Below are 21013 nucleotides of genomic sequence, written 5' to 3'. Positions count from 1 at the left end.
ACTTTTATCGCTTTACTGTGTTACTCTTTTCGGAAGTTCATACAGCATGCTCATGTGCTTTGTGTACTCGTGTTATTGTGAGACGGATCTAAATTTATCTTTTAGAAGTGAAATGAAACTACTACTACAACAAATGTTTAACAAAATTCAAATTCGGACGAGTACCAGTTAAACTAACCGACATCTACCGAAACATGTATTACCTACCTCATTAATCAGAACTATATATACTGTGCATGCTGGCACAAAACCCATTTGAATGTTGACTTTGTCAATAAATGACCATTCTGTCCCACTGCAGCGCATGGCAAGCCTGTATGTATAGTTGTGTACTTATTCTCTGTCATATAACTTACTCAAGGTGTGTGTTTACACTTTGATATCAAGGAATTAATCAATGGCGAAATGGGATGAGCTCAACGAGTCGACTCCGTTGCATGGTGGGATCTTTTTCACTCTTTCTGCAGCATATGCCCTTTTAACTGCTGTTTCCCTTGTAACATCCTTCTCTTTCTCTATTTTGGGTTTTTGTATGTTTGACTTTTGCTTGATTGATTGTGATTTATTTGGAAGAATATATGCAATTTTCATCTTGGGTCATTCGGAAACAGTCTCTTTGTGCTGCTAACACAAAGGCCGCAATTTGCGAGAGCCATTGAGACACGGTGGTAATGTTGTTGCTGTGTAAACATAGTTTGATATGAAGTAGATGAATTTTATGAATGTTGGGTTGAAATAGTTTGCTTCATGGCAGATTCAATTTATAAGGATTCAATCAAGATCGCGTACATTCGAATGGAGTACACAGATGGTTTTCGTTCTCATGAATATTTTTGTTAATGCAGGTAACTGAGAACTGTCCCTCTTGCTCGGTTACATCATTTTCTTGCGTCTTTTTATTTCCGTGTTCCTAAGACAGATGCTTTGTATAATTGCAGTTCGTGCGGCTGTTTTTGGCTTCCATATTTTTGTTGTTTTAAAATCTAAGGTAAATTCTCTTGCAACTTGTTTTCCGCTCTTCATTCTTGGTGTGTAATGTAATCTGAAGAGTTTACGTATTAAAAAAGACAACGTTGTGGAAACTCCTTAACTACGGAGTACAACTTACTGCTAACTTCTTCATGCTGCACTCATGCAGGTGTTAACATCGGTGCTACTGGACCTCCCCGGGCTGTTCTTCTTTAGCACTTATACACTGCTAGTTTTGTTCTGGTCTGAGATATATTATCAGGTAAATATAGGGGCTCTGAATCTGTTACACACTTGATTTTCTACGCAATATTTTGACTTTAAGAAACTTTTACATCAGCATTCGTAACCAACTGCATTGCTGGCATATGCCTGATACTGATGCTGCCTAAACTTATTGACGAACAGGCTATAAATGAAACAACAGATACGCTGAAGGCTTGGTATATTTCAGTTAATTCCGTGATATATGTTATTCAGGTCAGTTTGGTCAGCTGCTATTCTTTAGATGATTAATTAATGTCAGAGGGGCAGGGGATGTTTTGCTGATTAATTTTCGACTGTACTGATCTGCTGTAAATACGTACTTGAAAATGTTTCACATTGATGCGCTAAGGTAGTTTAACATGACAGGTTTTAATATGGATATCTCTAGGGCTGTATGACACCAGTTTTGTTGGATCCGTAAACCAAGTATTCATTGCAGGTTAGTTATCTTATTGTTTTTGCAAATGCTGCTATTTCTGTCTAAATCTGTCCATGAATGAGTTCCGTTTAAGTTACATACTTTTTTTTTTCCAGTGTCGTCTGTTATTGCAGCATCTGGGTTCCTGCTGTTCGGGGGAAGGTAAACTATTTTCTTGACGATAGTAATTGTGGTCTACGAACGACTATGCAGGTGTAAAAAGAGAGTAATATCTAGAGGGTGATAAGTTTTACTGTTCTGCTTACAGGTTATGTTTAATGCTGATGCGCTTCCCGATTGAATCCAAAGGACGAAAAAAGAAAATTTACGAGGTATGTCTCTTTCTTCTGAAGAAAAACTCTTCAAAAAAGTAGTCTTTTTGCTTGTTTCTTTAAGATCGAGTACTAAATTTTGTTTTGGTTATTAAATACCCAAATTAATGCAGGTGCGATCAGTTACAGCAATCTGTATCGTGTCTTTTCTCATTCGCTGCATTACAGTAAGTTCTGATTTTGCAAACCTCCTCTGGTAATAGCATTTACATGAGGTTTTTGTTTTCGAGTTATCTATTGTTTGTTAAACTCCAACTAATATTTGAGCGCAGGCTGCAAAGTCCGCCTTCAATGCTGATGCATCTCTCAGAGTTTTGGATCAGCCAACAGCTTTCGATCTGGTTTACTACATGGTAGTCATCAACTAATCATCTCGTAACAAGAAATTAGTTCACCTATTGTTAATAACTTCCTTTTGTGTTGGAACAACAGTTAGTTGAGATACTGCCATGCGCGCTTGTACTCTTTATTCTTCGGAAGCTGCCTGCAAAAAGGGAGTGAGCTCGAAACCAACGGGTCAGTAGCATTGGAAGATTCACTGGTTCCATTGTTTTGGGTATGGAGTTTGAGAATAGATTGATTGATTGTATTCCTACTTTTAAAGGATCACTTCACTGTAAACAGGATCATTCAATTTCGACAAATAAATTTTATGTAATTTATCTCAGTTCAACACTTCACTTTTGGTTGTGTATTTGTGTGTCGCGTGTCCAACATTCGGATATTCCTACATGATACGACACTGTGGAAACTTCGCTTTTTAATATAGAAATTCAAAACTTTGCCCAAAAATAACCAAACACTCCGACACCATGTCTTGTCTGAAACTCACAAATGTAAAGAATGACATTCATTTTTGAAAAACACGCTCAATTCCTCTATTGACGGTTTCAAGCTTTGATTCATGTTAGCGGAACTAAATTATTATAGGACTAGGGCTTTGTCGTTGTTATTGTGTTGTGGTATACTCGATTTCCTTGTATCTTATTTTGTATCATCGATGATAATTTTAATTCTTCTAGTACCTTTTTACGGAGTACATTTTTTTTAAATGTAAAGGAAGTTATAATAACAAGTTTACTGCTAGAATTTGAACTCGGATACAAGTACCAGCTAAACTAATCGACATTTTGGCGCAAAAATCCATCTGAATCATGACTTGTTCAAGGAACTACCATTCTTTCCTGTCCAATGTCATGGCAGGCCTCTGCTGTCTACTCATTCTCCTCCATCACATGACTTATTATAATCATCATACGGAGTAATATTTAATTAATCAAGATAATCAATCATCTGGTGGATTGGTGGGTGTTACACTTTGATGTCAAGATAATTAATCAATCAATGGCGAAGTGGGACGAGTTCTACGAGTCAGCTCAGTTGCATGATGGAATGTTTTTCACTCTTTCTGCAGCCTATGCCCTTTTAACTGCTGTTTCCCTGGTAACTCCCTTTTCTTTTCCTCTTTCGGGTTTTTGTCCAATTTTTGCTTGATTGACTGAATTTTATTGGAAGATTATAGGCACTTGAGTTTATAGTATATGCTTTGTAGTTGAGGTAAAAAGAATGAAAAATTTGTAGGGTTTACCTTGTAACTTGATAAAAGATTAAATTTGTAGGGTATAGAACAGTTTTACACAGATATACTCAAATAAGACTGTTACCGATCACATCCATTGAAAAACCTTGTAACATGATAGAAGATAAAGCTGAAATCTTCGTCACATCCATTGAAAAACCAGCATAGGGTTATGCAGAATTAGCATGAATGTTACACAGATACTGAAATAAGGCTGTAATACGGTATATAACAGTCTTACATAAGACTACCTGAATTTTATGAATGTTGGGGTTGAAGTAGTTGCTTCATGACAGATTCAATTTATAATTATTCAATTGAGATTGCGTCACCACGGATGGAGTACACAGAAGGTTTTCGTTCTCATGAATATTTTTGTTAACGGAGGTAACTGAGAACTGTCCCTCTTGCTCAGTTACATTGTCTTCTTGCGTCTTTTTATTTCTGTGTTCCTAAGACAGATGCTTTGCATAATGGCAGTTCGTGCAGCTGTTTTCGGCTTCCACATGTTTGCTGTTATTTTAAAACCTAAGGTAAGCATTCTTAGAAATAGTTTTTTCCCTTACAGTTGTTGCTTTCTGCTCTTCATTCTTGGTGTATAATGTAATCTAGAGAGTTTACCTATTACTCCGTAGTCCATACAAAAGACAGTAATGTGAAAACTCTAAGTTTATTTACAACTTAATGCTAACTTCTTCATGCTGCAGTGCTGGTCTATTTACAACTAATGTCTTCAAATCTTGTGTAATGCTTCCAACATACAGGTGTTAACATCGGTGCTAGTGGACCTCCCTGTGCTGTTATTCTTTAGCAGTTATACACTGTTGGTTCTCTTCTGGGCTGAGATATGGTATCATGTAACAATCCGGGTTCTTAAATTTGAGTATTTTGACTGAAATAAAGTTCTAAGCCAGCATTCTTTGCAGTTGATGTCTTACTTTGTTAGTTTCCGATGCAGTAAACTAAGTTAGTACCTTCACTTGGTTACCTTCTGCATTGCTGAATGCTGGCAGCATTTGATGTGATTTTAAAACATATGGCTGACACAGTGACGCTGAAGCTGCCTGAATTTTATTGACAAGCAGGCTAAACGTTTTCCGACAGATAGGCTGAGGACTTGGTATATTTCAGCTAATTGTGTAATATACGTTATTCAGGTCAGTTTGGTTTTCCTTTTCGTTCTTCTTTCTTATGCGGGGAGATTTCCCTCTACACGTGGATTTAGTCTGTGTTGTATTTGCATATGCACAGCCGAAACATTTTTTTTTTTTTCCAGAAGGCATCAGAATCCATTTTCTATCTCAAAATGTTACGGAGTATTAAGTATATTTACTAGTTCAAAAGCTGTTGAATACTCGTATCTCATAAGCAAGGTCAGAAGGATATGCCTTAGAACTTGCATTACTCCGACAACTGCCACTGTAATGATATATCTAAGGCGGACTTTTTATGGTGATTTGTGAGGTTAATCTGCATTAGGCTTATGATTACGGCTTACAGTCAGGCATTCAGCTGCTATTCATCATGATGATTAATGTCAGGGGGACAGAGGAACGGTTTTGCTCATTGATGTCCCACCGTACTCCATGTAGTGCGATAAATACATGCATGTAAATGTTTCACAGCGCTGTGCTAAGATTGATTAACATGACAGGTTTTAATATGGATATCTCTATGGCTGTATGACAACAATTTTGTTCGATCCATGAGCCAAGTACTGGTTGCAGGTTACTTATCTTATTGTTTTTGCAAACGCCGCTATTTCTGTCTAAATTCGTTCAAGAAATCATCGTGTTTCCTTTATGTTACATTTTTTTTTTCAGTGGCGTCTATTATTGCAGCGTCTGGGTTCCTGCTGTTCGGGGGAAGGTAAACTATATCTTGACTATAGTAACCGCGGTCTATGCAAGTGTAGAAAAAAGTGTAATTTCTCAGGATTGTTAATTTTATTGCTCTACTTACAGGTTATATATGATGCTGTTCAACTTCCCAGTTGAATCCAAGGGACGACAACAGAAACTCTACGAGGTTTGTCGCTTTCTTCTGAAATCCTCTTCACAAAGTGATCACAAATTATACGTTCCCTGGCTTCCCCTGATTTTGATGCTGACTTAGTTATGATGAGTTATTGTAATCTGAAGAAATTATTTTCCTTGTCGGGTTTTCCTGTTGTTTTGACATTTATAGGAACGCATGTCCGATATCTCTGTAGTTGCTGATGTTTGTATCTGTGTTGTGAAAAAATTATGGTTAACGCTTTAATTATTCAGATTTTGGTAGAAATCTCTGCATAGCAGTTGAGTTGCTACGAAACTAGTCTTAATGCTCGCTTCTTTCTCAATCTACCATTGTAATTTTTCAGATTTGTATATGCATTCAGAGCACCATAGTTTAAAAATGCATCGGGTGAAATAGAAAACAACTAAAAGCGCTGTTACAGAAGCTGCATTTAGATCTGGTTTTTGTCTACAAATTAGGTTTCACTATAGTTTAGGGGCTGTGTTTGTGGAAATTTAGATTTGAGCTTTGAACCGACAATAATGCAGGTGAAATCAGTTGCAGCAATCTGTTTCGCTTCTTTTCTCATTCGCTGCATTACAGTAAGTTCTAACTTCTGCTAGTAGTATTTACATGAGGTTTTGTCTATATTCCCTAATACTTGTATGTGATAACAGGCTGCAGTGTCTGCCTTCAATGCCGATGCAACTCTCAAAGTTTTGGATCAGCCAACAACTTTCGATCTGATTTACTACATGGTAATCGTCAACTAATCATCTACTAACAGAATTTAGCTCCTCTATTATTAACAAGTCTTATGATTTTCTATGCCTGTTTTTTGATGGAACAACAGCTAGTTGAAATACTGCCTTGCGCGATTGTCCTCTTTGTTCACCGAAAACTGCCTCCAAAAAACGTATGAGCTCGGAACCATCCATCCACTGAGCAGGAGATACTAAAAAGGGTTGGAATTCATTTTCCGGGACGTCGGGTGGCATTGGAAGAGCCACATGCACTTAACTTGTAGCCTATTTGGTTATGTGCTTCTTTCCCAGGTTTGATTTGAAGGTGTGTTGGGAATTTGAGGATGGATGAATTGATTGATTGTATTCTCAACTTTTGAAGGATAGTTTTACTGTAAAACGCTTCTTTCATCTTTAAATATTGATTAAAAATTGTATGTAAGCTAGTTATTTCAACACTTCACTTTATTTGTGTGTCACGTGTTTAACATTTGGATATTTCTACCGAACATGACACTACAACACTTTGTTCTAGATACAGAAATTCAAAACTTTGCCCAAAAATAACCGTATAGAATACTCGCCAGTTCTCATTTCAAATGGACCATTCCCTCTTAAGATTTAAAACTAACATCGGAATAGGATCTTCTCCATTTACTTCATTAATCATTTCTTTTTTGGGATTTACTCACTAACATCAAAAAGACAAATGAGACTCGATTTCTTTCTAAAAGATTATAAATAAATAAATAAATCTTGATATCGGGTCAGATAAAACCCACATAAGTAGATAAAAATGTCATTTATGACTAGGGATGTCAATGGGGCGGGGTGGGTGTGGAGGAGGGGTAACCAGCACCCGCATCCGCGAACTATAATGCGTACCCACACCCGCCCCGCGACCCGCAACGGGTTGAACTTTTTAAACCTGTCCCCGCCCCGCGGGGACCCGTTTACTCGCCAAATTATCTATCTCCTCACAAAATAATTTTTAAAAATATAAATATTGAATCTAAAACATATTAGTCTCGTACTCTCGTACATCTTATACAAATAAGTTTCCGCAAAATGGTGTAACATTTAATTACCTAGTACACAAGTTTTTTTTTTTTTTTTTTTTTGGTGACGAGGGGTTTTAATCCCCCGGGCTTTTTTTTTTTTTTTGGTGACGAGGGGTTTTAATCCCCGGGCCCCGATTCCACACGTCACCCCTGACCACGTAAACCACCCCAATCGGGGCCGCCGAGATAACCGCATGCAATTGCTCATCCGTGGGTTCGAACACGGGACCTCGCAATTCTTGCCTTTGCAAGCTTTGAGGTTACCCAAGTCTACCACTAGACTGCAAGCACTTGGTTGACATCCCTATTTATGACTCCCTTAATCACTTTAATTTTTGTCTTATCTACCCATATTAATTCCGAATTCCAACCATAATCAACCCAAACCCGCATTTGATACCCTATACTCCAAAGTCATCATTCATTCATCATCTACCCTTGTTCTTCCTCAACTCTTCATCCACCATTAACATGTCAAACACACCATTAATCCCATTAATCAATCTCCTAATTTTCTCAACAATCTTCCCAATTACAATCTCAATTTCAATCAAAACCCCAATTCAACCAATACACATTCTTCCATTTCTACCAAAACAAATATCATGGACAATTCTTAAAACAATCACTAGTGAAGTTGATCTTCTTCCTACTTTTGTCGGCACCGCTTCGTCGTCGCCGTCGCAGAATAACAGCTTAACTTGGAAAGGAGCTTGCTTTTATGAAAATACATCTTGGTTATAGTTTCATGTCAAGGTTTATATTATTTGTTTTCATGTTAATTTCTTTTTTTTGTTTGAGTTTCATTGATGAGTAATTGTTTGAATTAAGCAAATTTTTTTTTACAGTAATTAGCAATCTTTTGGATTTTATTGTGTGGAAATTTTGCAAATTTGGCTTTTATTTTAATGTATTTAGCAATTTTTGGGGTTTTGTAGTGTGGAATTGTGGGAATTTTGCAATTTTGGGTTTTTTTTAAACGGTTTTTCTAACGTGTGCCCTAAGCCCTAAGGTGCACATTAATAAGTCGAATATGGAAAGATTCACTAACAAATTAGTGAAAATATCCTATGAATCTTCCCATTTTTGTTGTGTAGGAATTTTGCAAAGTTTGTTTGTTTGTGTTCCAATTTTTTTGGATGTGTTTGTTCAGATTTTGCAGCTGTGGATTTGCTTTGTTGCAATACAGAATCTCATTTAAGACCGTTTTAAGCTTAAGACGGCGTTTTTTTGTACCAAGTACTATGTTGTCTATGTAGTTCATTTAGTGATAATTTTGATGGTTATATTAATTCCATTCGTTTAAGACGGTTTTAAGCAAGACTAGCTGACGGTTTTAATGAGAAGGTTGTTTATGTATTGTTCAGGATTCTTTCTCAACAAAATTATTGATTTTCTAGTATATTATTGAATTCACAGGGTCAACGATAACTCCTTCCTCTACAACATCATGGCAAGATACTGCTGTCTACTCATTGTTCTACATCACATGATTTGTCATAATTATTGTATTACTTATTACTTAATTAATCAAAATAATTATCACTCATCGTTCAATGGCGAAGTGGGACGAGATTGACGAGTTAGCTCAGTTGCATGGTGGAATGTTTTTCACTTTTTCTGCAGCCTATACCCTCTTGACTGTTGTTTCCCTAGTAAGTAGTAACTTCATTGTTCCTTCTCTTTTCGTTTTTAGGTTCCGGTTAATGGGTAACATAAGGTCGGATCTGACCTCGAGCAGTATACGTAACAAAGTTTGATATATAAAGTTGATGAATTTTTATGGCAGGTTCAATTTATAAAGATTAAAGCAAGATTGCGTCAACACGGATGGAGTACACAGAAGCTTTTCTTTCTCATGAATGTTTTTGTTAATGGAGGTTACTGACAACTATCCCTCTTGCTTGTTTTTGTTTTCCTGCATCTTTTTATATGTGTGTTCTTAGAGGATTGCTACCGACCTTCTCTTCAGAGTAAAAAATATGTAACGAGTATAAATTTGTCCACTTGCATCAAGTGGCGGAGCCAGGATTTGAACTTAGGGGGGGCGAACGACTAATTTCATAAGGCACCCTCGAAAAAATTTCGAAAAATTTAACTAAAACCTTCGAAAATTTCATCCGCCAGGGGGGCGACCGCCTCTGCTAGCCCCCCCCCCCCTAGCTCTACAATGCATGTCAATAAGTAGTTAATGTTAAAATATTAAAATACGATCTATTTAATCGTTCTATTAGAGAACAAGCTAACGCTGGAGAGAAGACCGGAAAGAGAAAGTCCTTAGCAAAACTGTACTCGTGTTCTAAAGATAGATGCTTTCTGTAATTGCAGTTCGTGCAGCTGTTTTTGGCTTCCACGTGTTTTCTGTTGTTTTAAAACCCAAGGTAAGCACTCTGAGAATTTTTTTTTCCCTTACAGATGTTACAGTTGTTGCTTCCTGTTCTTCATTCTTGGTGTATAATGTAATCTACAGAGTTTACATAATGTAATGCTGCAGTGCTGCTCATATTTACGACAGATGTTTTTAAATCTTTTGTTATGCTTTCAACAGGTGTTAACATCGGTGCTACTGGACCTCCCTGGGCTGTTATTCTTTAGCACTTATACACTGTTGGTTCTCTTCTGGGCTGAGATATGGTATCAGGTAACAGTTCGGGTACTTCAAGAGTCTTTCGACTGAAATAGAGTTCTAAGCCGTGCATTTGCAGTTTATGTGATTATGTCTTGCTTTGTTAGTTTCCGACTAAACATGGACTACCTTACGCTTGATTACCTTCTGTATTCCTGAATGCTGGCAGCACTTGATGTGATTTAAGTGATCATATGGCTGACACTGATGCGGCCTGAATTTTATTGACGAGCAGGCTGAAGATTTTTTGGCAGATAGGCTGAGGGCTTGGTATATGTCCACTAATTGTGTAATATATGTTACTCAGGTCAGTTTAATTTTTCTTTTATGCGGTGGCCGGTGGGTAGAGATCTTCTGTCTACTCATTGATTTGGTCTATGAGTTTCACATCGGTGTGCTAAGGTTGTTTAACACGACAGGTTTTAATATGGATAGCTCTGTCACTGTACGACAACAGTTTTGTTAAGTCCATGAACCAAGTATTAATTGCAGGTTAGTTATATTGTTCTTGCAAATGCCGCTATTTCTGCCTAAATTTGTCCATGAAAACATCCTGTTTCCTTTATGTCACATGTTTTTCTTTTCTGTTTTCCCCAGTGGCGTCTATTATTGCAGCATCTGGGTTCCTGCTGTTCGGAGGAAGGTAAACTATTTTCTTGACGACAGAAACCGGGTCTATGCAGGTGATGAAGAAAAAGAGAGTAATATCTAGAGAATGTTAATTTTTATTGCTCTACTTACAGGTTATATTTGATGCTGATCCGCTTCCCAATTGATTCCAAGGGGCTTCAACGGAAACTTTACGAGGTTTGTCTCTTTTTTCTGAAAACCTCTTACAATGTGTCTTCCCTGGATTCCCATGGTTTCGATGCTGACGTAGTTACTTTGAGTTATGATCTGAAGAGACTATTTTCCTTTCCCTGGATTCCCATGTTTTTGTATCTCTATCGTAAAAAACTATGGTTAACACTTAAATTAATTTAGATTTTGGGAGAAATTTCTGGATAGCAGTTGATATATGCTATGAAACTAGTCTTAATGCCTGTTTCTTTCTCAATCTACCATTGGAATTTTTCAGATTTGTCTATGCATTCAGAGCAACATAGTTAAAAAGTGCATGGGGTGGATAGAAAACAGTTAAACGCGCTGTTACAGGAGATGCATTTAGAAATGGGTTTCGTCTTAGAATTGGTTTTTACCTTTTAATTTAGTTCAGGGGCTGTGTTTGTGGAAAATTAGATTTAAGCTTTGAAATACTAAATTTAGTATGTTGGATTTTAAACACCCACATTATTGCAGGTGAAATCAGTTGCAGCAATCTGTGTCACGTCTTTTCTTGTTCGCTGCTTTACGGTAAGTTCTAACTTCTGCTAGTAGTATTTAAATGAGATTTTTGTCTGTACTCCCTAATACTATGTGATTACAGGCTGCAGTGTCTGCCTTCAATGCCGATTCATCTCTCAAAGTTTTGGATCACCCAACTACTTTTGATCTGATTTACTACATGGTAATCGTCAACTAATCATCTACTAACAAAATTTAGCTGCTCTATTATCAACAATTCTGACGATATTCTATGCCTGTTTTTTTATGGAACAACAGCTAGTTGAAATACTGCCTTGCACGCTTGTCCTCTTTATTCTTCGGAAGCTGCCCCCAAAAAACGTATAAGCTCAGATTCAGAACCATCTATCAACTGAGCGCGAGATACTAACACGGGTTGGAGCTTAGTTATCCGGGTTGTCGGGTGGCATTGGAAGATCCACATCTACTTGAGATGTTGTAGGCTATTTGGTTTTATTTTATACCTTTATTCTTCTTTCCCAGATTTGCTTTGAAGGTGTGTTGGAGTTGGAGGATGGATTGATTGTATTCCTACCTTTTGAAGGACAATTTCACTGTAAAAAGCTTCTTGCAATAAGTACATGTTACTTCAACACTTCACTTAGGTTGTGTGTTGGGTGTTCAACACTTTGAGTAATAATTACAATACATGTTAGTAATAATTATCGGCCTAAATACAAAAAGTTTAAGGATGGATTGATTTTGGGTTTTGTTAGTAATAATTATCGGCCTAAAATACAATATATGTGGCCATATTAGTATTCGGTAATAATTGTAGTTTTTTTTTGGGTGAATTTTGCAAATTTGGTTATTTTTTAATGTATTCAGCAATTTTTTGGGTTTCGTTGTGTGGAAATTTTGCAAATTTGTTTTTTTTTTCTTAATTTATTTAGCAATTTTTTTGGTCATGTTGTGTGGGAATTTTGCAAATTTGGGTTTTTGTTAACGTATTTAGCAATTTTTTGGTCTTTGTTGTGTGAGAATTTTGTGAATTTGGTTTCTTTTTTTGATGTATTTAGCAATATTTTTGGAGGTGTTTGTTAGGATTTTGCAGTTGTGGATTTGCTTTGTCATAGTTCCATTTTGTTGTAATACAGAATCTCATTTAAGAGTTAAGACCGTCTTAAGCTTAAGACGGCGTTTTTTTTATACTAGTTGGTTGATTTAGTGATATTTATGATGATTATGTTGTTCGGTTAAGGCGGTCTTAAGCAAGAGTAGCTGACAGTCTGGGATTTCTTCATTAACTAGCTGACAGTCACATGCAGTATACTATGTGACTTGTTCAAGGAACTACCATTCTTTCCTCTCCAATGTACGTCATCTACTGTTTCTACTTATTCTCCTCCATCAGTTGAAATATTATAATCGTCATACTCCGTATAATTTAATCAGTTAAGCAAGATATAATCAATCAATGGCGAAGGGGGACGAGTTGAACGAGTCAGCTCAGTTGAACGGTGGAATGTTTTTCACTCTTTCTGCAGCCTATGCCTTTTTTACTGTTGTTTCCCTGGTAACTTCCTTCTCTTTTCTCTTTTGGGTTCTTGTCTGTTTTGCTTTTCCTTGATTGATCGTGTGAAGACGTCAAGACGACTCCAACCCATAAAAGATGTCACATATGAGTGTCTTACCTAGACGGAATTATGTGAGAATTGAATGTTGTATAAATCAAGGAGTTTCTCCTCCTATTGTCCATTGAATTTGGGATGAGTAACATAGGTTGGATATCTAAGTATCTGACCTTGAGCAGCTAAGTTCAATAACGAAGTCTGGTATGACGTCGATGAGTTTTATGAATGTTGCCATATTGGGGGTTTAAATAGTTTCTTTATGGCAGATACAATTTATAAGGATTCAATCAAGATCGCGTACACACGGATGGAGTACACGGAAGGTTTTCATCCTCATGAATATTTTTGTTAATGGAGGTGACTGAGGACTGTCCCTCTTGCTCGGTTACATCATTTTCTTTGCTTTTTTTTTTTACTCCATCTGTTCCAATCATTTGTTTACCTTCGATTAAAATACCCCTCACAAAGAATCAAAAAGGTAAACAAATGAATGGGACGGAGGGGGTATATGTGTATTCCTAAGATGGATGCTTTGTATAATTGCAGTTCGTGCTGCTGTTTTTCGCTTCCACATGATTGTTGTTTTAAAACCTAAGGTAAGCTCTCTTACAAGAATTTGTTTTCTGCTCTTCACTCCTGGGGTATAATGTAATCTAAAGAGTTTATGTATTAAAAACGACAGCATTGCGGAAACTCCTTAAGCTGCCCTTTTAAAATCTTATGTAATGCTTCCAACAGGTGTTAACATCGGTGCTAGTGGAGCTCCCTGGGCTGTTATTCTTTAGCACTTACACACTGTTGGTTGTTTTCGGGGCTGAGATATGGTATCAGGTAATAATTCGGGTTCTTAAAATTTGAGTATTTCGACTGAAATAAGTTCTACGCCAGCATTCTTAGCCGTGCATTTGCAGTCTATGTCTTGCTTTGTTAGTTTCCGGTACATAAACTACAGATGCACTACCCTACATTTGGTTACCTTATGCATTGCTGAATGCTGGCAGCATTTGATGTGATTTCAAATCATATGCCTGACAGTGACACTAATGCTGCCTGAATTTTATTGACAAGCAGGCTAAAGGTTTTCCGGCAGATAGGCCGAGGGCTTGCTATGTTTCAGCTAATTGTGTAATATATGTTATTCAGGTCAGTTTGATTCTCCTTTTTGTTCTTCTTTCTTTTATGTTGGGAGATCTTTTCTTTACGCTTGGATTTAGTCCGTGTCGTATTTGCATATGCACAACCTAAAGATTACTTTTTTTCCCGGAAAGCTTTAGAATCAATATCCTATCTCCAGATATATCTAACATACTACTCGTATTACAAAGCATATCTACAATTCTACAAATGCAAAAGCCGTTAAATACTTTTAACTCATATCATAAGCAAGGTTGGAGGATGCCTTAGAACTGGCATTACACCGACAACTGCCACAACTCTAAAGGTATACTGCGTACAATCTAATGCGGACCATTGTGCTATCAGGATAGTTTATGGAAACAAGATCTTTTGGGAATTGAGATGGAAATCAACTTTTGACTTTAACTGTGCTTCTTCAGCCTGTTTCATTATTATTGTAGCGGTGGTGGCGGACTTGAAAGCATTCTGTTGCTAAAAGTCTTTTTCTGTATTAGCTTATATCTTTACGGGGGTATGCGTGGTTAATTTGCATTAGGCTATGGTTGCGGTCAGCTGCTGTTCTTCAGGATGATTAACCACTGTACTCAATGTGATGCGATAAATACATACATTGATACATGTAACTGTTTCACATCGCTGTGCTAAGATTGTTTGTTTTAACGTGACAGGTTTTAATATGGATATCTCTATGGCTGTATGACAACAGTTTTGTTGGTTCCATGAGCCAAGTATTCATTGCAGGTTAGTAATCTAATTGTTTTTGCAAATGCCGCTATTTCCGTCTAAATTTGGTCCTTAAAATCACTGAATTTCCTTTATGTGACTTTTTTTTTTTTTTTTTTCTCCAGTGGTGTCGATTATTGCAGCATCTGGATTCCTGCTGTTCGGGGGAAGGTAAACTACTTTCTTGACTATAGTAACCACCGCAGTCTATGCAGGTGTAGCAAGGAAAGTAATTTCTCAAGAATGTTAACTGTATTGCTCTACTTACAGGTTATATACGATGCTGTTCAACATCCCAGTTCAATCTAAGGGACGACAACAGAAACTTCACCAGGTTTGTCTCTTCCTTCTGAAATCCTCTTCACAAAGTGATCACGAAATATACGTTTCCTGGTTTCCCATGGTTTTGGATGCTGACGTAGTTATTACTCCGTAAGAGTTATGATCTGAAGAAACTATTTTCGTTGATGTGTTTTACTGTTGTTTGACATCTAAAGGAACATATGTCCGATATTAATGCAGGTGAAATCAGTTACAGCAATCTGTTTCACGTCTTTTCTAATTCGCTGCATTACAGTAAGTTCTAACTTCTGCTGGTAGTATTATTTACACGAGGTTTTTGTCTATATTCCCTAATACTGTATGTGATAACAGGCTGCAGTGACTGCCTTCAATGTGGATGCATCTCTCAAAGTTTTGGATCACCCGACAGCTTTCGATCTGATTTACTACATGGTAATCATCAATAATTAATCGTCTACTAACAAAATTTATCTCCTCTATTATTAACATTTCTGATGATGGAACAGCTTGTTGAAATGCTGCCTTGTGCGCTTGTTCTCTTTAATCTCCGAAAGCTACCTCCAAGACACGTATGGGATCGGAACCATCCATCCCTTCAGTGCGAGATACTAAAGTGGGTTCGAGCTTCATTATGCTGGTCGTTAAGTGGCATTGGAAGATCTACATCCACTTTACTTGTTGTAGCCTATTTGGTTCGATGCTTCTTTCCCAGGTTCGATTTGAAGGTGCGTTGGGAGTTCGAGGCTAGATGGATGGATGGATATAACTTCACTAGTAGTTCACTGTATAAAGCTTCTTACATCTTTCAACTTTGATATAAAAATTCTATAATTCTTGTTTCAGGCCTATTCCGTCTGAAATCTTAATCTATGTTACTTCAACACTTCACTTTGGTCGTGTGTTGCGTGTTTTTCATCCAGACAATCTACCATACTTTGTTCGTTCTAGATAAAAGAAATTCAAAACTTTGCCCAGAAATAACCGTCTATAATACTCAAACACCGTGTCATGTCTTAACCCTCGCAAACGAGTCCGAGTCTTGGTTAAATTTTTCTTAGTATTCCACATTTCCAATTTGAGTATTAACCGAGAAAACATCATACTCATGTTAGTAGGACTAGGCACAATCTCACATTTTGAGATTGACAATATATCGGAAATTAGAATAAGATTCTCTCCATTTCCTATTTTCTTTGACGAATACTATAGATTATAATTCCCTTTTCAATTTTCATTCATTAATCATTTTTTTTCTTTAGTAAAATCACGATTACCCTCATCGGCCAAAAATTAAATCTAAGCTACTAAAAAGATAACGGACATCCAATTTCTTTTTAAGAAGTAGAAAAGATCTATACTCATTATTAACATCGCTTATAACTATTACAAATATATTTCCAAATCGGCTAAGCAAGCACTTGTTGAAAGAGAACTTGACCCAACATCTTCTATTTCGAATTGCACTATACATTAATCCGAACCCCTAACTCATCCAAATTCCAAAACCATCAAGTCATCAACCCACAATTAAGATTCTCTTCATTTTCCCTCACAAACCCATTTAATTATATTTTTCCCTTTACACTCTATTAACCTTTTATTTTTATTCATAAAATTTGAACAGTTGCAGAATGTAATCTGGATTATTGAAATTTAAAAGGAAATGGACTCTTCATTCACCCATAAGTCCCGACAATCGCATCAATTCAAGTCCCGACAATCGCATCAATTCCGACCATATCCAATCCAAACCCGCATTTGATCACCTCGGAATATACTCCTACTTGAGACAATCACTACATAAGACAAACAAAACACAACTACAAACTTCCAAAGTCGTCATTCACTCATTCATCATCTCCCCTTGTTCTTCTTCAACTCTCCATCCACCATTAACATGTCAAACACACCATTAATCCCCATAATCAATCTCCTAATTTTCTCAACAATCTTCTCAAATTCAATCTCAATTTCAATCAAAACCCCATTTCATCCAAGAGACATTTTACCATTATTACCAAAACAAATATCATGGCCAATTCTTAAAACAATCACTAGTGAAGTTGATCTTCTTCCTACTTTTGTTGGCACCGCTTCGTCGCCGTCGTCGCAGAATAACAGTTTAAGTTGGAAAGGAGCTTGCTTTTATGAAAATACAGCTTGGTTAGAGTTTCATAATAAAACTGGTTCTCAATTTGGTGGTGCTACCCTTCATCTCAAGGTTTATATTATTTGATTTTATGTTTATTTGTTTTGTTTGAGTTTAATTGATGAATAATTGTTTGAATTAGATCAATTTTTTGGGTTTTGTTTTGTGGCAATTTTGCAATTTTTTGTGGTCTTTTTGAATTTAGCAATTGTTTGGGTTTTGTTGTGTGGGAATTCTGCAAATTTGGGTTTTTTTTAATGTATATAGCAATTTTTTGGGTTTTGTAGTGTGGGAATTTTTTTGTTAAATGTAGTTTCCGGGGTGAATAGTTTACATTTGCTTTATTTTGTGAGGGGAAATAAAGTAAATGTAAATTATTGACCGGGACGGGGGACTATGTAGCCATTTTTTGGGTTTTGTTCTGTGGGAATTTTGCAAATTTGGGTTTTGTTTTTTTATGTATTTTGCAATTTTTTTGGAAGTGTTTGTTGGGATTTTGCAGTTGTGGGTTTGCTTTGTCATAGTTCCATTTTGTTGTCATACATAATCTCATTTAAGACCGTTTTAAGCTTAAGACGGTGTTTTTTTTTGTATTATTAGGTGGTTCAGTTAGTGGTACTTCTGATGATTATGTTGTTGTCTTAAGCAAGACTAGCTCTTGTTGTAGTGATATGAGAAGTTTTGTGGATATTAGATGTGGGCATTGGTCAATTTGTGATTTTAGCTGTGCTTGCAGGCTAAGATTCTTTCTAATAAAAAGCCAATTTCTTTGGGGAATTTTTTTGTGAACTACCTAAACTATGGATGTAATGTTCAGAATTCCTTCTCAAAATTATCAATCTGTTTGAATTATTATCTACTATTTAGCTAAAATTTTGATATATTTTCCCTGGTAACACGGACTCGGGGAGGAGCATATGACTTAGTTTGTAGGTAGGTGTATTAGCAATTAGTCAAATTTTGGGAGCAAGACAGCAACCAGTGGCCAGTGTGTGCTTAGCTGATGGCCATTGACTACCTATACGAGTGGTCAGTTAGCTTAGTAGGTAAAGTCCTCGAGAGTGGTAGTACTAGTCATGACCTTGATCCGCAGCCCATCAACATTTAAATTGCCCTCATGACTCTCTTTATAGCGAAAAGAAAAATCGACACTAATAGGGTGGATTGTGATTTAATCTGTTCTTAATAAGTAAGCAGAAGTGTAGAAATCATTGGACAAAGCTTCCCTTAATTAGGGAACCGGTTTTCTGTTGATTGTGATATGAACCACATCCTTAACCTCACTGTTCTTTGTTTCGGACCAGGTTAGCAAAGCCCACAGCTGGACATGTATGGATATTTATGTCTTTGCAACGCCCTATCGTGCAACGTGGGACTATTATTTTTTATCGCGAGAACACACACTTGACTTCAAGGAGTGGACGGGGAAAGAAGAATATGAATATGTGAGTTGATTTGTTCACTCTTCAACATGGTTATTGTTCGGAACTAGCAAGACATGTTAGTGATTAGTCTATACCGTTAATTCAGGTAAAACATCAAGGAGTTTCTATCTTCCTTCTGCAAGCTGGAATGCTGGGAACTTTACAAGCATTATGGGAGGTCTTTCCTCTATTTACCAATAATCGTTGGGGGGAGAACACTAACCTTGCATTTCTTAAGAATCATATGGGCGCTTCCTTTGATGAACGTCCACAGCCTTGGGTTACCAATATTACTGCTGATGAGATACACTCTGGAGATTTCCTTGCTATATCGAAAATTCGTGGGCTGTGGGGTGGATTTGAGACAATGGAGAAATGGGTCACAGGATCTTTTGCTGGTCATAGTGCTGTGTGTTTGAGGGACTCTGATGGGAGACTGTGGGTTGCTGAATCTGGTCACGATAATGAGCAGGTTTGAGCTTTTCAGTACCGATGTCTTTTAATGTAGCTTCGTGTAGCCGTGCCCCCGTGAAAACAAGTTTCTCTGTTTGTGATGGTTTCCGAGGTTATAGCTGACATGATTTGATTTTAACAAGTTTCACGTAAATTTCTTTTGAAATTTTGCTTATAGGGAGAAACTGTTGTAGCTTTGCTTCCATGGGAAGAATGGTGGGAATTTGAGTTGACAAAAGATGACACAAATCCTCACATTGCGCTATTACCATTACATTCTGATTTGCGAGCGAAGTTTAATGTAACTGCTGCATGGGAGTATGCTCGAAGCATGGAAGGGTTACCATACGGATATCATAACCTTGTATTCAGCTGGATAGACACTGTTGACAAAAACTATCCTCCTCCAATAGATGGAAATCTGGTATGGCATCACTCTCCACGCCTTACAGTTCCTCCACTCTAACAGCCACGGAATCTTGTTTGTTAACTTGACATAAATCGAAAATTTTATAAAGTCTGAAATGAATATATCGTGTTTACGAGCTCCCTATTCAAATGAGTTTGTGCTTTCAGGTTGCTTCTGTTATGACAATATGGAACCAGATGCAGCCTGCTTATGCAGCAAAAGTGTGGAAGGAAGCTTTGAACAGACGACTTGGGACTTCGGTATTTGTTCCGTGTACTCTCCTCCAATATCAGCTCTAATGCTTAAAATAAAGTACTGTAACTATTATTAGGTCTGCATCGGATTGTTGTGCTTTTGGAGGTCTTGACCGACTTTGCTGAATCGATCAGCAAATTAAGTGAAGAGACAAATTTGATAAATTCATCCAAGAAAATAAAACCATTATGGCATGTAAACCATTATGGCATGTAAATAGCCGGATAATGTTGGTGATATTATTAGGTCTACATCGGATTCTACGTGAACTCGTTCTTAATAATTAACTTTCAGACCACACTCATTTCGTTAGTGAATTGTTGTTGGCTTATTTAGACTTGTGGTGCTCCCGTATCTGAATGCAGGATCTTGATCTTCCCGAGATTCTTGTAGAAGTTGCAAAACGCGGTTCTTCCTTTGAACACTTGCTTACGGTCCCAGAAGACGATGACTGGATTTATGAAGATGGAGCATCTGTCTCGTGTATTGCTTATATTATTCAAGTATACAAGGCAGCTGGACTCTTTGGACCATTATCTAGTTCCATTCAAGCTACTGAGTTCACTGTAAGTTTTCTCAGTCTCTTTTTCTTTCTTGTAAGTTACTTTATATTTCGTGACGCTCCTTTGTCATAAATTCTTGGCTGAATCACCACTTGTATATTATCCGATATGATTGCAGATAAAGGATGCATATTCATTGAAATTTTTTGAAACAAACTCGAGTCGACTGCCTAGTTGGTGCAATGATGGTGATACTGTCAAGCTTCCTTTTTGTCAAATACTAGGAAAATACCGAATGGAACTACCCGGATACAATACCATCGATCCATACCCGCATATGAACGAAAGATGCCCATCTCTTCCACCAAAATACTATCGACCCGATTATTGTTGAGTTTCGGCAGCCGAAATCTGCTTACTTCTCCAGGTTAGTGCACATATTAGAAATGTAACTGAAACGGCGGATTCCCGAATCCTGCTACAGTACAGACTACCGTACCTCGCTCCTTAAATCGGAGAATTGATTATTAGCTTAATACGGAGTACATAGTAAGACCTTGTTTTTAAGATTGTTGTGTATTCACTCATTGATATATGAAGAGGGTTTTCCTTTGATTATCGAAAACAGCAGTGTTATTTCTTGCTCGGTTTGCAGAATGTCGGTTTTCGTATTATACAAGAGTTTTACCTTTTGGGAATTTCATTCTTTGCCAAAACAGAATTGGTATGTTGATGTGATAGTGTCT

The 21013-nt window shown here is 37.1% G+C and overlaps 4 protein-coding genes across 8 annotated transcripts; all 4 read left to right on the top strand.

The window, feature by feature from the left end:
- Positions 1 to 50: 50 nt before the first annotated feature.
- LOC141646872 (tobamovirus multiplication protein 1-like) lies at positions 51 to 2723 on the top strand. Its single transcript, XM_074454855.1, has 11 exons — positions 51 to 496; positions 755 to 845; positions 939 to 988; positions 1139 to 1231; positions 1378 to 1449; positions 1603 to 1675; positions 1771 to 1816; positions 1923 to 1986; positions 2100 to 2153; positions 2259 to 2339; positions 2419 to 2723. The coding sequence occupies exons 1-11, from the start codon at positions 398 to 400 to the stop codon at positions 2485 to 2487; spliced, it is 792 nt and encodes a 263-aa protein (XP_074310956.1). The 5' UTR covers positions 51 to 397; the 3' UTR covers positions 2488 to 2723.
- Positions 2724 to 5270: 2547 nt separating this feature from the next.
- Positions 5271 to 6624, top strand: LOC141646539 (tobamovirus multiplication protein 1-like). The gene is made up of 7 exons (XM_074454410.1): positions 5271 to 5292; positions 5389 to 5434; positions 5530 to 5593; positions 6112 to 6165; positions 6241 to 6321; positions 6417 to 6479; positions 6619 to 6624. Exons 1-7 carry the CDS (start codon positions 5271 to 5273, stop codon positions 6622 to 6624), a joined length of 336 nt encoding a protein of 111 aa, XP_074310511.1.
- Positions 6252 to 15962, top strand: LOC141646870 (tobamovirus multiplication protein 1-like). 5 transcript variants are annotated; one of them, XM_074454851.1, is made up of 14 exons: positions 6252 to 6321; positions 11596 to 11775; positions 12539 to 12652; positions 12733 to 12853; positions 13178 to 13268; positions 13458 to 13507; positions 13650 to 13742; positions 13983 to 14054; positions 14717 to 14789; positions 14897 to 14942; positions 15042 to 15105; positions 15294 to 15347; positions 15426 to 15506; positions 15581 to 15962. In XM_074454851.1, exons 4-14 carry the CDS (start codon positions 12755 to 12757, stop codon positions 15887 to 15889), a joined length of 1032 nt encoding a protein of 343 aa, XP_074310952.1. In that variant the 5' UTR covers positions 6252 to 6321; positions 11596 to 11775; positions 12539 to 12652; positions 12733 to 12754; the 3' UTR covers positions 15890 to 15962. The 5 variants fall into 5 exon arrangements, with proteins under 5 accessions (XP_074310952.1, XP_074310951.1, XP_074310950.1 ...); XM_074454850.1 differs by having other exon boundaries at positions 11596 to 11833; XM_074454849.1 differs by lacking the exons at positions 6252 to 6321; positions 11596 to 11775; positions 12539 to 12652; ... (2 more) ...; positions 13458 to 13507; positions 13650 to 13742 and adding exons at positions 7715 to 8123; positions 8787 to 9022; positions 9157 to 9247; positions 9696 to 9748; positions 9916 to 10008.
- Positions 15963 to 16889: 927 nt separating this feature from the next.
- Positions 16890 to 20941, top strand: LOC141646868 (uncharacterized). The gene is made up of 7 exons (XM_074454846.1): positions 16890 to 17295; positions 18528 to 18668; positions 18754 to 19119; positions 19279 to 19524; positions 19677 to 19769; positions 20130 to 20330; positions 20446 to 20941. The coding sequence occupies exons 1-7, from the start codon at positions 16972 to 16974 to the stop codon at positions 20659 to 20661; spliced, it is 1587 nt and encodes a 528-aa protein (XP_074310947.1). The 5' UTR covers positions 16890 to 16971; the 3' UTR covers positions 20662 to 20941.
- Positions 20942 to 21013: the final 72 nt, after the last annotated feature.

This window comes from Silene latifolia, chromosome 3 (assembly GCF_048544455.1).
Source record: "Silene latifolia isolate original U9 population chromosome 3, ASM4854445v1, whole genome shotgun sequence".
Lineage (NCBI taxonomy): Eukaryota > Viridiplantae > Streptophyta > Magnoliopsida > Caryophyllales > Caryophyllaceae > Silene > Silene latifolia.
The sequence above is the reverse complement of the archived record's forward strand: the minus strand, read 5'-3'. Positions and strand labels throughout refer to the sequence as shown.